General features: G+C 36.1%; 1 protein-coding gene across 1 annotated transcript in view; it reads left to right on the top strand.

The window, feature by feature from the left end:
• The window catches only part of LOC142351655 (uncharacterized), a 117121-nt gene that overhangs the window by 42119 nt on the left and 62369 nt on the right, over positions 1 to 12633 (top strand). The window contains exon 4 of the mRNA XM_075403796.1: positions 5275 to 5400. Coding sequence (XP_075259911.1) covers positions 5275 to 5400 — 126 coding nt within the window. The remainder of the gene's footprint in view (positions 1 to 5274; positions 5401 to 12633) is intronic.

Genomic DNA, 12633 nt, shown 5'->3' on the forward strand with positions numbered 1-12633 from the left:
CACTAAGTTTTCATGTTAATAAGTTTTTAAATATTACCACAACAGTCAGCCTTTTAAATCTTTGAGTTTTTTAAACGCAGTCGAAGGTTAAATAAAATTTTATCCAAAGTTTTTCAGGGTATAGTTGTGGATATGTGTTCTCAGAAAGTTTAGACCTACAGTTTAGTTCCAGCAACTCAAGCTTTGAATGAAAATTTTGTTTCGCTAGTTTTGTTCTCGAAGATTAATTTTGAAAATCTGGACAAAAAAATTTTGCGTTTGGTTCCTACCAAAAACCACTGTTCTGGCAGAAAATGCTCAAGAGCAACGTCGGCTATTTTTGGTGACTTGTATACTCATTTGACAGAATAATTTTAATTGGTTCCTTCACGTTTTGAGGTTAGGATCTGAATGCAGTGGCTCTTTGACATTTTGATCAGTGAAAGCTTGAAACCACTAGACGGTGGCCATGCAACACCTCGCCTCTTCCTCTTGCATAATTACAATTTAGAGTATTTAGTATAATTAGAAATCCTTTTGTGATATTATTAGTGTTTGAAAAATATTTTCACCTTGTTTCTGTAAACCCAAGAAATGATAGCTTCAAATTTTCAGCTTCAAAGTTTTTCAAATGTTCATCAGTATTTGACCCAATGCATCTCTTGTTTTGTAAAAGAGGCAACACGAAAGAAATTTTTCGTCCCTTTTCACTATGCAATTCATGTTGATTTCCATCGAATGGTTGGTTTAATAATGTGTATTTTTCTCTTTATTCTAGTTGGTTCGGACTTAGATATGAGAAATTAAATAGATAACCGAAAGACCAAAAAACGAAGTTCTTTTTACTTATTTTTTATAATACTGAGAAATGTTCATCGTTTAGAATATTTAGAATAATTAGAAATCCTTTTGTGTTATTATTAGTGTTTGAAAAATATTTTCACCTTGTTTCTGTAAACACAAAAAATGATAGCTTTAAATTTTCAGCTTCAAAGTTTTTCAAAAGTTCATCAGGATTTGACCCAATGGATCTTTTGTTTTGTAAAAGAGGCAACACGAAAGTATTTTTTCTTCGCTTTTCACTATGCAATTCATGTTGATTTTCATCGAATGGTTAGTTTATTAATGTGTATTTCTTTCTTATCTCTAGTTGGTTTGGACTGAGATAAGAGAAATTAAATAGATGACCACAAGACCAAAAAACGAAGTTTTTTTCAATTATTTTTGATAATTTTGAGAAGTGTTCATCGTTTTTGGGCAAACGTACAATGGCTCAAATTGTCAACCCTCGTAAAGCTCAATTGAGGTGACAAAATATCATAAAATTATAGCCAATTGCTTGCCTTTGATACACTCCAAACCAGCACTGAAGTCAATTTAGCTTGCCCGCTTTGAAGACAAGAAAAAACTTGATATTACGAAGAGCACTACTGAGATTGATTTGCCATCCAAAATTGACATCTGATCAGACCGTGCCAGACCAAAGTAACCTCTGATCAGACCAACCCAGACCAAAGTGTCCCCTGATTAGAATTATGTGCATTTTAAACATCATGTGAGCTCGGAGTGCGCTCGAAGTTGTGTCTGATAAGGCCTTTCCAGACCAAAATGACCTCTGATGCGACCAAAATCAGACTATTGTGCAGGCGATTGTTTCATTATTCTTAGTTCAGTATTTGCTAACACTAAATTGTTATTGAGTTTTTAATAAAATTATTTAAAGCTGTTCTTAATATAGATGCAACTATGAGTGATCTGAAAGCTTAGATTTCGCATCCACTGGAAGAAAATTAAAGAAATCGAAAATTCATTGGCTTCCACTAGACACAATTTTAATATCTCGAGGTTAGTGGACAGCCGCTTGCGTTGTTTTCTAAAATTGTTTGACAGTTTTTTCGTTTTCACGAAAACCCCAAATGATCAAAAAGCAAGTCTTTTCAACCATTTTTGATAATTTTGAAAAGTGTTCAATGTTTTTGAGCGAAATTACAATGCCTCAGTTTTTCGACCGTCGTACAGCTCAATTGTGGTGACAAGATAAAATCAAATAATAGTCAATTGCTCGCCTTCGATACACTCTACAGCAGCACTGAAGTCAGTGTAGAGTGCCCGCTTTGCAGACAAGAAAAACCTTGAAAATGAAAAGAGCGCTACTAAGACTGATGTGACACCCGAAAGTGACACCTGTTCAGACCATGCCGGACGAAAGTAAAACCTGATCAGATCATCCCAGACCCAAGTGTCCCCTGATGAGACTAAAGTGCGTTTTGAACATCTTTTGCGCTCGGAGTGCGCTCAAAGCTGTCTCTGATAAGACATTGCCAGACCGAAATGACCTCTGATGAGACCAAAATCTGACCATTGCCCAGACGATCGATTCTTTTTTCTCGTTTTAATTTTTGCTATTACTAAATTTTCTTGTTTTTGAGTTTTTTTAATATTACCAAAATAGTCAGCCTTTTATATATTTGAATTTTTTCATTGCAGTCGAAGATTCATTAAAATCATATCTTAAGTTGCTCTTGTGATAGATGCGACTATGTGTATTCACAAAGCTTAGAATTCTCATCCACTGCAAGAAACTAAAAGAAGTCGAAAACTCATTGGCTTCTATTAGACACATTATTAATATCTCGAGGTTACTGAACAGCCGCTTGTGTTGCTTTCTAATGTTGTTTGGCATCTTTTTCGTGAATTTTTTCACGAAAACCCCCAAATGATCAAAAAGCGAGTTTTTTCAATTATTTTTGATAATTTTGAAAAATGTTCAATGTTTTTGCGCAAACATACATTGCCTCAGATTTTCCACCGTCGTACAGTTCAATTGAGAAGACAAAATATCATCAAATTATTGTAAATTGCTCGTCTTCGATACACTCCCTAGCAGCACTGAAGTCAGTGTAGCGTGCTCGCTTTGGAGACAAGAAAAACCTTGAAAATGCAAAGAGCGCTACCACGATCGATGTGACATCCGAAAGTGACACCTGTTCAGACCGTGCCAGACGAAAATAACCTCTGATAAGACCATCTCAGACCCAAGTCTCCCTTGATGAGATTGAAGTGCGTTTTGAACATCATTTGCACTCGGAGTGCGCTGGAAGCTGTCTCTTGTAAGACATTGCCAGACCGAAATGATGGGACTAAAATCTGATCATTGTCCAGACGATCGATTCGTTATTCTCGGTTTAATTTTTGTTAACACTAAATTTTCTTGTTATTGAGTTTTTAAAATTACCAAAGTAGTCAGCCCTTTAAATTTTTGAATTTTTCCACTGCAGTAGAAGATTGCATAAAATAATATCTAAAGTTGTTCTTATAATAGATGCGACTCTGTGTTTTCACAAAGCTTTGATATACAGTTAGTTCCAACAACTCAATCTTTGAATGAAAATTTTTTTTTCGCTAGTTTTGTTTTGAAAGATTATTTCTGAAATCTGAAAATAAAAAATATTTGCGTTTGGGTCCTACCAGAAACAACTGTTCTGAAACAAGTAACAGTAACGTTGTCATTTTTGGTTACCTGTATACTAAGGTAACGTGATGATTTTTAATGGTTACTTTTTGATTTGACGCTAGGATTCGAATACAGTGGATCTTTGACATTTTGATCAGAGAAATTTTTGTCATAGAAAATTTAAAAGAATTCGGAAACTCATTGACTTCCACTAGACACAATATTAATACCTCAAGGTCAGCGGACAGCCGCTTGAGTTGTTTTCTATTATTATTTGGCAGTTTTTCCAATTTCACGAAAACCGCCAAATGATCAAACAACGGGATTTTTCTATTATTTTTTGCTAATTTTGAGAAATTTTCATTGTTTTTGGGCAAACGCACAATAACTCAGATTGTCGACCCTGATACAGTTCAATTGTGTTGACACAATATCATCAAGTTATAGCCAATTGCTTGCCTTCCATACACTCAGTTTAGCAGCACTGAAGTCAGTTTAGCATGCCGGCGTTGGAGAAAAGAAAAAATTTGAAGTTGCTATGAGCTCTACCCAGATAGAGGTGCCGTCTGAAAGTAACCTCAGATTAGACCATCCCTGACCAAGGTGTCCACTGATCAGACTGAAATGCAATTGAAACACTGTGTTCGCTCGGAGTGCGCTCGAAGGTGTCTCTTATAAGACCGGAATTGACCTCTGAACCGACCGAAATCAGACTATTGTCCAGACGATTTTGCGCTCAAAATTAATTTTGATCAGACTACTGTGCGCTCCTAGTCACCTCAGATCAGACACAATTGCGCTCAAAATAGTCTAATCAGTTAATAGTTGTCACTTTGAAAAAATCTCTTTAACTGCTACAGTATACTCATTTCATAAAAATTGGTGTTTGCAGTATTAAATTCATCTGCAGAAAAGCCAATTCTAAACGTATTGCTAAAAGAAATGAAAAGCAACTGTTGAGAAAAAACTATTTGGCACACTTATGACTCAATGATTGAAGTTACGCAGCTTTCCACAATAAACGTCGTGGTCTTCAGTTTATCAAAATTGCCTCCTAACCCCTCGGATCTCGGATCAGACTAATGTGCGCTTGAATCCGCCTATGATCATATCAACTCAGACGGAAGTGACCTGTGATCAGACCAAGCCCTGACCGAAATGACCTCTGATCATACTTAGCATACTCGAACCAAATCCCAGGCCCTGTGATTTTGGTCCGGACACACACCATGTGCACGTGCATTGGACTTGTGTCTGATCAGAGGTCACCTCAGTCTGGCACCTAAGTCTGGGTAACACACAAGAGGAATCAATCAAAATCTCGTCTTCTTCAGACAAGGCTGAAATATGTATAAATTTGATTTCAGTATGATTACAACAACAGCAAAAAAATAAAATAAAGTAATCATATAGTGCCGTATGTAGGTATTTTGCTTATTTGAGCACCAAATAGGTGCTCAACTTAACCGTCAATTGATATTATATTTTGTGATACCACTAACAAACACTACCTGTTTATAGCTGTTATAAATTTTTTCAATGCGGCTGGCTGTTTGCCAGATTAAAGATTGTACCACCCTTTCCCATGGCCACCATCCTACTCTGTGGGGTGGCATGATGAGAAAGATTAGATTTCAAAAAATATCAGTGTGAACAGTTAATGGACCGATTCAACGCCACACAATCAGAGCTTATCATTTGTTTCTCTAACTGGTTTATTGAACACGCCTTATATTTTCATCGTGACGTTGAGAATCTTTGCTCAAATTTCTTCTCACGACTCTACGACTGTGCATTGTATAAATAGACTTCACCCATTTTCATAGGGTTACTTTGTTTAGGCCAATTAAACTCCTTGACCGCAGACCTGATTGCACTGAATGAGATACAAAAATCAGAAAAGGAGGAAATATCCAGAAGATTATCCCTTGTTCTGGCTGATATGCAATCCGTCGAAGATGAGACATGTAAGTGCGATGAGAACTAATTTTAATCTTTAATTAGCGAACATATTTTTACTCTTATACCTGCGTTGAGGTGTCACTGCTAAAATGTAATTAAAATTTTTGATAAATGTAGTTAAAAATTCTTCCGGATTTTAGCGATGAATGCCGTGTTACCAGACGTGTAACCGTTTCCTCCATATATGAATGGAACCGAGGTTGAGGTGACCCACGTCAGCTCTGATCAGACCCACCAGGGTCGTGGAAAGGGGTAAAATAGTCTGCAATTTTCATGTTGCCTGTAACATACGTAAACTTTTTAATAGCCGGACCTCAGCCTGGGCGCCCTCAACTTCGCAGCAGGCTATTATCGCGATCCTATTTTTTATGACTGGAACCGGAGTATTGGTTTTCTTGAGGCTTTTACGATTCGAATAGGAGTATTGGTGGAGCGTCTTTTTTGATCGGTAAATTCTGAAGTGTACCTAAATAAGAATCGTAATGCCGCAAACCTAAAAGCCAATGCTGCAAGTGAAAACGAAGTGCTTATGTCAAACGTCTGAACGAATTGATGACAACAGAGAGAAGAGAGAGAGGGGAGAGAAAGAGAGAGAGAGAGAGAGAGAGAGAGAGAGAGAGAGAGAGAGAGAAAGAGAGAGAGAGAGCGAGAGATAGAGAGATTTTGGTTCATGCTGCGTTTCGAGAGAAAGCGAAGGCGCGAAGAAAAATTTTGATCATGTGCGGCTTTTTTGAACCAATTTTTTTGGTTTTTACATCACTTTTTCTGTTGATGTGATAGTTTTGAACTACATGAACAAGTAATTATTTATTTGGCGGAATATTAACCGTCTCAATCATATATTAGAGTTTTATATTCAATATTGAGCTATTTCACGATTTCGCCGTTTTGGACTCTTTTTTTAACGGCGTTGTACTCTCTTTCAAGCTTTCAGTATCTAGAGTTTTTTTGGTCATAGTTAGTTAGTATTCATCTGAGTTTTCATGCCCCTTTAGTTTTGTTATTATCATCTGAAATTTGTTTTAAATGAAAAAGCAGACTCCACTTCAACAATTTCTTGCCCAATTTTTCCGTTTATTGAGTATTTTGCTTGACTACTGTTTCTTCTGCATTTCAGAGTTTTTCTTCATTGAGTGTTTAGCTCGAGTTGGCTGTATGTTTATTACTACAAAATCAATAGAATTAAAGGTTTGATTTCACATATTTTTGTAAAAGAAAAAAATCAATTCCGCAGTTTTTTGTTTCGACTGCTTTCTTTTCCTATATCGATTTCAATTGCAATCGCATTTTGTGTGTTTGCTTTGCAAGAAACCGGAACTGCTTCCTAAACTGTTTTGGAAATATTTGCTGAGACTTAGATGTTGTTTCATAGGTCTTTCTCTTTTTTTGCTCGGGCATTGTTCATGATCTAAAACTATCATTTATTATAGTTTCCATTATACACCCTGAACTTCTAAGCCTGCTATTTTTTAATTCATTGAATAAAAAATTGCTTTGCTTTACCTCATTTCACAGCTTGTTCAAGATTTTAACATTTAAATGTTTTTGACCTCTCTCGGCTATTTTCAATCTTTTCTCATTCTATTCAAAGTACTATTTAGCAGCGGTTGCTCAAAAAACAATTTAGAATCAACAGAGTGAGCATTGAAAAACGATCAAAAATTAGACACGTGATAAATGCATTAAAGCCAAATTTAAACAACTGATATTTTAATTTCGTTCCTGTAAAGTTTTTTAGCGTTCATTGTGCCAGCATTGGTAGTTTAACTGAAAACAAATTGAGTTTCTTAGACAATCTGTTATCAAACATTTTTATTGGAGTTGCAGCTCGGGAAAAATGCCAAGTATGTGTCTGCACGTTCTTTAATTCCTTCCCAAATTGTTATTCTCATCCCAAAGTCCTTCCCGGTATTAGTGCTCCAAACGTCATTTCGACCTTAGAGCGAATGTGAGTAAAAATTTTATTTGAACTACTGTTTTCTGAGCGAATGGAACTTTTTTTCAAGTCTGCGTTCAGCGAATGAATTTTTGACTTTTAACATTGTCTGTGAAAGAAGGGCGGATTAAAAAATTCCTTTTTAAGTTTTTTACATTGATTTCTGTGGGAGACTCTTAATTTCCATGTGCTCTATATACTCCACTAAAAAATTTCACTTACCAGTAAATAAAAAAAACAGCAACTCATTAACCAGCATCTCATTAAAAAATCTGCATGTGCAACAAAAGACAGTCTTATGGGTTCGGAAAAATTGTGAAAATAATCTTACAGCAAACCGGATTTAAAAGGTATCTTTTTTATCAATGAAAAAAGAGTTTAAAGAAATCTTTGATATATTGTTTTGACGTATCACGTAACAGCCTGAAAAATAACGTATTAGTTGTTCTGGGGGTTTCAATATCAAAGAAATTTGAGAAATTTTTTTACACCGATGAATTTGTTTCAGCAATTTCTTTTAGGTCCGAAAATTCCGTTTTTGAAGGTATTTTTCTGAACTTTATTATTTCCTTTTTTGTATATACCCGTTGATCTATTCGATTCTCAGACAGTTCCAACAATGAATCGTTCTGTTTTGCTGTTCAACAAATTTATTGCCCACAGAATAACAAAATAATTCCAAGTTAAATCAATCAAATTTTGCTTGAACTTTTGTTAATAACTCAATTTTCAAACCGAATTTGGGAGTCTCTGTTCCTACATTTTTTATTCGTATTACATGGCTATAATTGGCAAAAATTGGGTTATAATTGGGCTACATTTGGTAGTTGTTTTAATGTGGATCAACAAGATTTCCATCCAAAAAACAATAATTAGAATGACATTTATAAACAAAAATTTTGTTCTTAATTGGCTGTAAAAGTGCCAATATTGAAAATTTTCTAGGCTTCGTTATGCACAGTAAGAGAAGCAGAAAGTTTCTCTCAGTCTCTCTCTCTCTCTCTCTCTCTCTCTCTCTCTCTCTCTCTCTTAGGTACTTTGTTTCTTAGAACAAAAGATTGAGAATTTCAACTTTAATTCTCTTTTTCAACAAGTTAGGTAAATTGTACCAAAATTAGTATGACCGAAATTTCAAATGTCAATTGATTGTTTTTGTCTACCAGTCAAGTAGTTTTTCATGTTTAGGTTGCATTTATGATCGTTTGGAAGTTAGGACGCTGCCAGAAATTGAAACTTTTCCAAAATGTCACTTTTAGTGTAATTGTGATTTCATAGGAAATTTGTTAAACTTATAAATATTTTTTGACTGTTCTTTATCAAAAACAGTTTGATTCGCAAACCAGTCGCAAAGATTCTGTACTGATGCTAACCGTTCATGTCGTTTATGCTGTTTTGCTGATATAGTTTATGTATGAGTTTCATTTTTAGTTTTGATTGCCTTTTAATAACACTTACTTTATATAATTGCTGACTATTTTGAACAAATAAATTTGGCTTGGATAGATTGCAGCATTGACTTGTGATGCGATTCTAACATCCCTGCTTGATATGTGCTCTATGTACTCCACTAAAAAATTTCACTTACAAGCAAAACAACGAGCGACTCATTAACCAGCAACTTCTTTAAAAATCTCCCTGTGCAACAAAAAACAGTCTTATGAGTTCCCAAAAACTGGAAAAAATCTTGCAGCCAACCGAATTTAGAAAGTATCTTTTTTATAATTGAAAAAAAAGTTTGTAAAGAGATCACTGATACATTGTTTTGACGTATTACCTAACATTCTAAAAAATAACGCATTAGCTCTTCTGGAGACTTCAATATTAAAGAAATATGAGAATTTTTTTGCACAGCCCAATTTCTTTCAGCAATTTCTATTATGTCCGAATATTCCCTTTTTGGTGGTGTATTCTTGAAAAGTTTTATTTACCTTATTTTATATACCCATTTATCTATTTGACTCTCAGTTAGCTCCAATAACGAATCGTTCTGTTTTGCTAATGCAGCAAAATTGGATTCTGGGCCTCGAAATTTAATTTTTTTGTCCATTCTACCTTTGGTTCAAATAAGCTCTTCTACATCAAGGTAGGGTAAAAACTGCAAGATTTACTACCTTTTTCAATTTTCTTTTCAACTTTCAGGGACGTCATCTTGTCACCAAACCATTCTTGATGTAGCAGCTAGAAATTGATTTTAATTGTCTTTCTTGATCTTCAAAGCTGACTAAAAGGGCTGATATTTGTCCGTTTTTGCAATGCTTGTTGTACGCATGCCACCAAATTTCATAGACTTTTTAAGTTCCTGAACTTTAGCCACAGAACAACAGCTTTCTTTTCGTCAGCTTGTGTCATCAAAATTGATGGGGTGTGTACTCTTGCAACGATTAGATATACTTGCTTTGGCCCTTCACTTTCAATTGCCTCCAACAGAGCTGGCCTAGTGAGCTATTCGACTACCTTGAATTCCTATATGTTGATTTCCCTCGTCTCATTTCCGCTCAAATGCTTCCATATAATTGCTATTGATGATGAGAACCAGTACTGCAATTGAATATGGACAAAAACTTCAACAATTTACCATCTTTTCGTGTTCCCTGGCAATCTATTCCTACAACCTTACTGCCATGACTGCCGCTTCCAATTCCAATTGTGGTAATGAATAAGTCTCATCGGAGTCATTCTGCTGCTCCCAATGACGAATGCTTAGTCATTTCTGTATTATTAGGGTAGTGACCGAAGATAGACCACTGCGCGCATTGTATCTTGAGATGCATCAACCGACACTTGAAGTTCGGTTTTGTTCCTCAATATATTGAAGTATCTGCAATCGCTGCTTGTTTTAGCTACGATTGGAAGTTGTTCTTCGCCTCGGGAATTCTGCCGCCATGTTAGGCTCCACTTCCAATTCCCAAACAATACATTCTTAGTCGAGAAGCCTATCGGAAATCGTCTCATGTGAACACTGAACGGGGCAGATATGATCGGAATCTACCAATGAACATACCAATGACAAACTCCTGCTCTGAGTTATGGGTTTTTCAAATTTTTGTTGGTACATTTGCTCACCTGAAGGCTATCATCATCAAGGGTCCATTGTAGTCCCAGCACAGCAGAGCGCTCTGTATTTGGTTCCACTTCGCCTTGCTTCGTGCTGTTCATTGCCTTCAGTTTTCTCAGATTGCTGCGGTTATTTAATCGCTGTTGATTAAGCACTTTTCCAGTTCAAATCCATGTTGGGAGATGAACGAAAGTAAGTTATCGAAGACCTCAGGGGTTTCTGTTGATTTGGTGAAATCATCCACTTAGATGTTGTTTTGTATTGCTTTCATTGAAACGAGATGCTGATTATCGTATTTTTGAATATGTTTGTCAGCTTTTGGACGTGATAGCAGTCTCAAGTTTTTTCTATCCTGCTCGACAACTGGCACTTGCAGAAACATTGATTTGATGTTAGATGTCAGAGCAGTTGGTCCCTCGCGCATTGCGAATATCGTTATCCTTCGTTTCGTGTATCGCTTCTTGCGTCAGGTTTTTAACCTTAATTCCAAATTTTGATCGATTGATGCAACTGTTTACAAACTAACGATTGAAAAACGGGTGTTCAGCATAATACTATCGCTATGTTTTGTGACAAGAACTGTCTAAAGAATGCTTGTAATTTTGTCAATCTGGTTGAATGTTGTTGCGCTTACCTAGATTGCGTGATTGACTAGGTTCATTTGGATTTCTGATGGCAAAAAAATAATTGAGCGTTTTTGTACATCCATTTATAGCTCATGCACTGAATTGGCGTCTTTGATTCCACTACATCCGTAAAATAAGCGTTGCTTCGTCACCACTGCGTATCAACTATTCAAGTTCTTGAATTATGGATAGCTCTAAAATTTATTACTGACATCAGCTAGCGGGTAGTGATCAATTTGATTTTTCTCCATATCTTTCACACTGAAACTTGCGCTGAACTTCGATGTCTTCAAGAACCGTTCGTCGTGATTCGGGCTTTCTTGGTTTTCAACTTTTTGCTTTCCCTTGAAAGCTGAATTTACTTCTTGCACAATTTCCTCCCAATCATTGTTGAAGAAGTATTTTATCAAGTCTATCATCCTGGCAATCAACTACACAAGTCCACTGTTTTTCTATGAGGTATCCGCCGAGCTGAATTCTGAGCTGCTCTGGCTGTTGTCTGCGCAAAACGACAAGTTGAGCGTCATCACTCAGATATGGCCAGCAAATTTGCGTTTTAGTAAAGAACAAGCTTGCTTGTAGAAATATCCCGAAAAATCTTTTAGCAATCAATATTTTCGAGCAAAACTTTTAGAAAAATTACTCTCCAGTGCAGTGAGTTTCGCTTCTTTCTCTTACTTCTTTAATGAGCGCATTGATCCGTTGTCTTCGTTCTCGTTATTATTCCAACTGACTGACCTGCATTTTGTTCTACTCGCTCCGGATTATTTGCTGACAGTTTTTATTCAGTGGCCTTAAGGATTGAGCTACCTTGCTGATTTGTCATGTCCTTCTCTCCAAGTTTATATGGTAAGCAAAATTCTTTCAAGTTGTAAAAAAGTTTCTGTTGTTCTTTGCTATGCCAATTCGAACCACCCTCTTTGCCAAAAGTGGTTGGAAGCGGTTGTCTTTTTCCTGAATTTGCAGATAAGTTGTCTTGTGCTTGATAGATCTATTTTTGTTTCGTGTTATTTTGTACTTTTCTCGTGGATTTTTTGTCGAAGGTGCTTGGAGCATTCTTTAACCTGTTCTTCTAGTTTGCTGCGACGTGATTGAGTCACCTTGCTTCGTAAATTAGGCAGCATCGTGATTCTTTAATGCAAGTCTCCTTTACAATTTTTTGTAATTGCCCCGATAAGTTGGACATCAGATGGCTATCTACTGCCTGGGTTGGGGGGGCGAAATTTAACGGCTGCTCTCCTATCAAAGACAAAGGAAAACACTTCACCGCCGAGTTCGTTTCAATGATTTCAATCTGTCCGGATATTATGTTTATGCAGTTAATTTTTGTGATATCTGTTGTCCAATATCGAGTCCAGTACTTTACCGCTGTTTTACTTGATACTCAATTACTTCAAACAACTAGTCATTCAGCTTTGTTGTTCATCAAACTTGTTTTTTTAAATAACAAAATGATTCAAGTGAAAACAATCCCATTTTGCTCGTTTATAGTTTGTAATTAAAGCTAGATTTCGAAATGAAAAAATCCGGTTCCTTAAAGATGTAGCTCTACAACTTGGCCAAGGATGGACAATGATTAAATATACTACAATGAGCAGTCGTTATGAATGTTCATCTTTAA

This window comes from Convolutriloba macropyga, chromosome 13 (genome assembly GCF_964194025.1).
Source record: "Convolutriloba macropyga chromosome 13, txConMacr16.3, whole genome shotgun sequence".
In the NCBI taxonomy this organism is placed as follows: Eukaryota; Metazoa; Xenacoelomorpha; order Acoela; family Convolutidae; genus Convolutriloba; species Convolutriloba macropyga.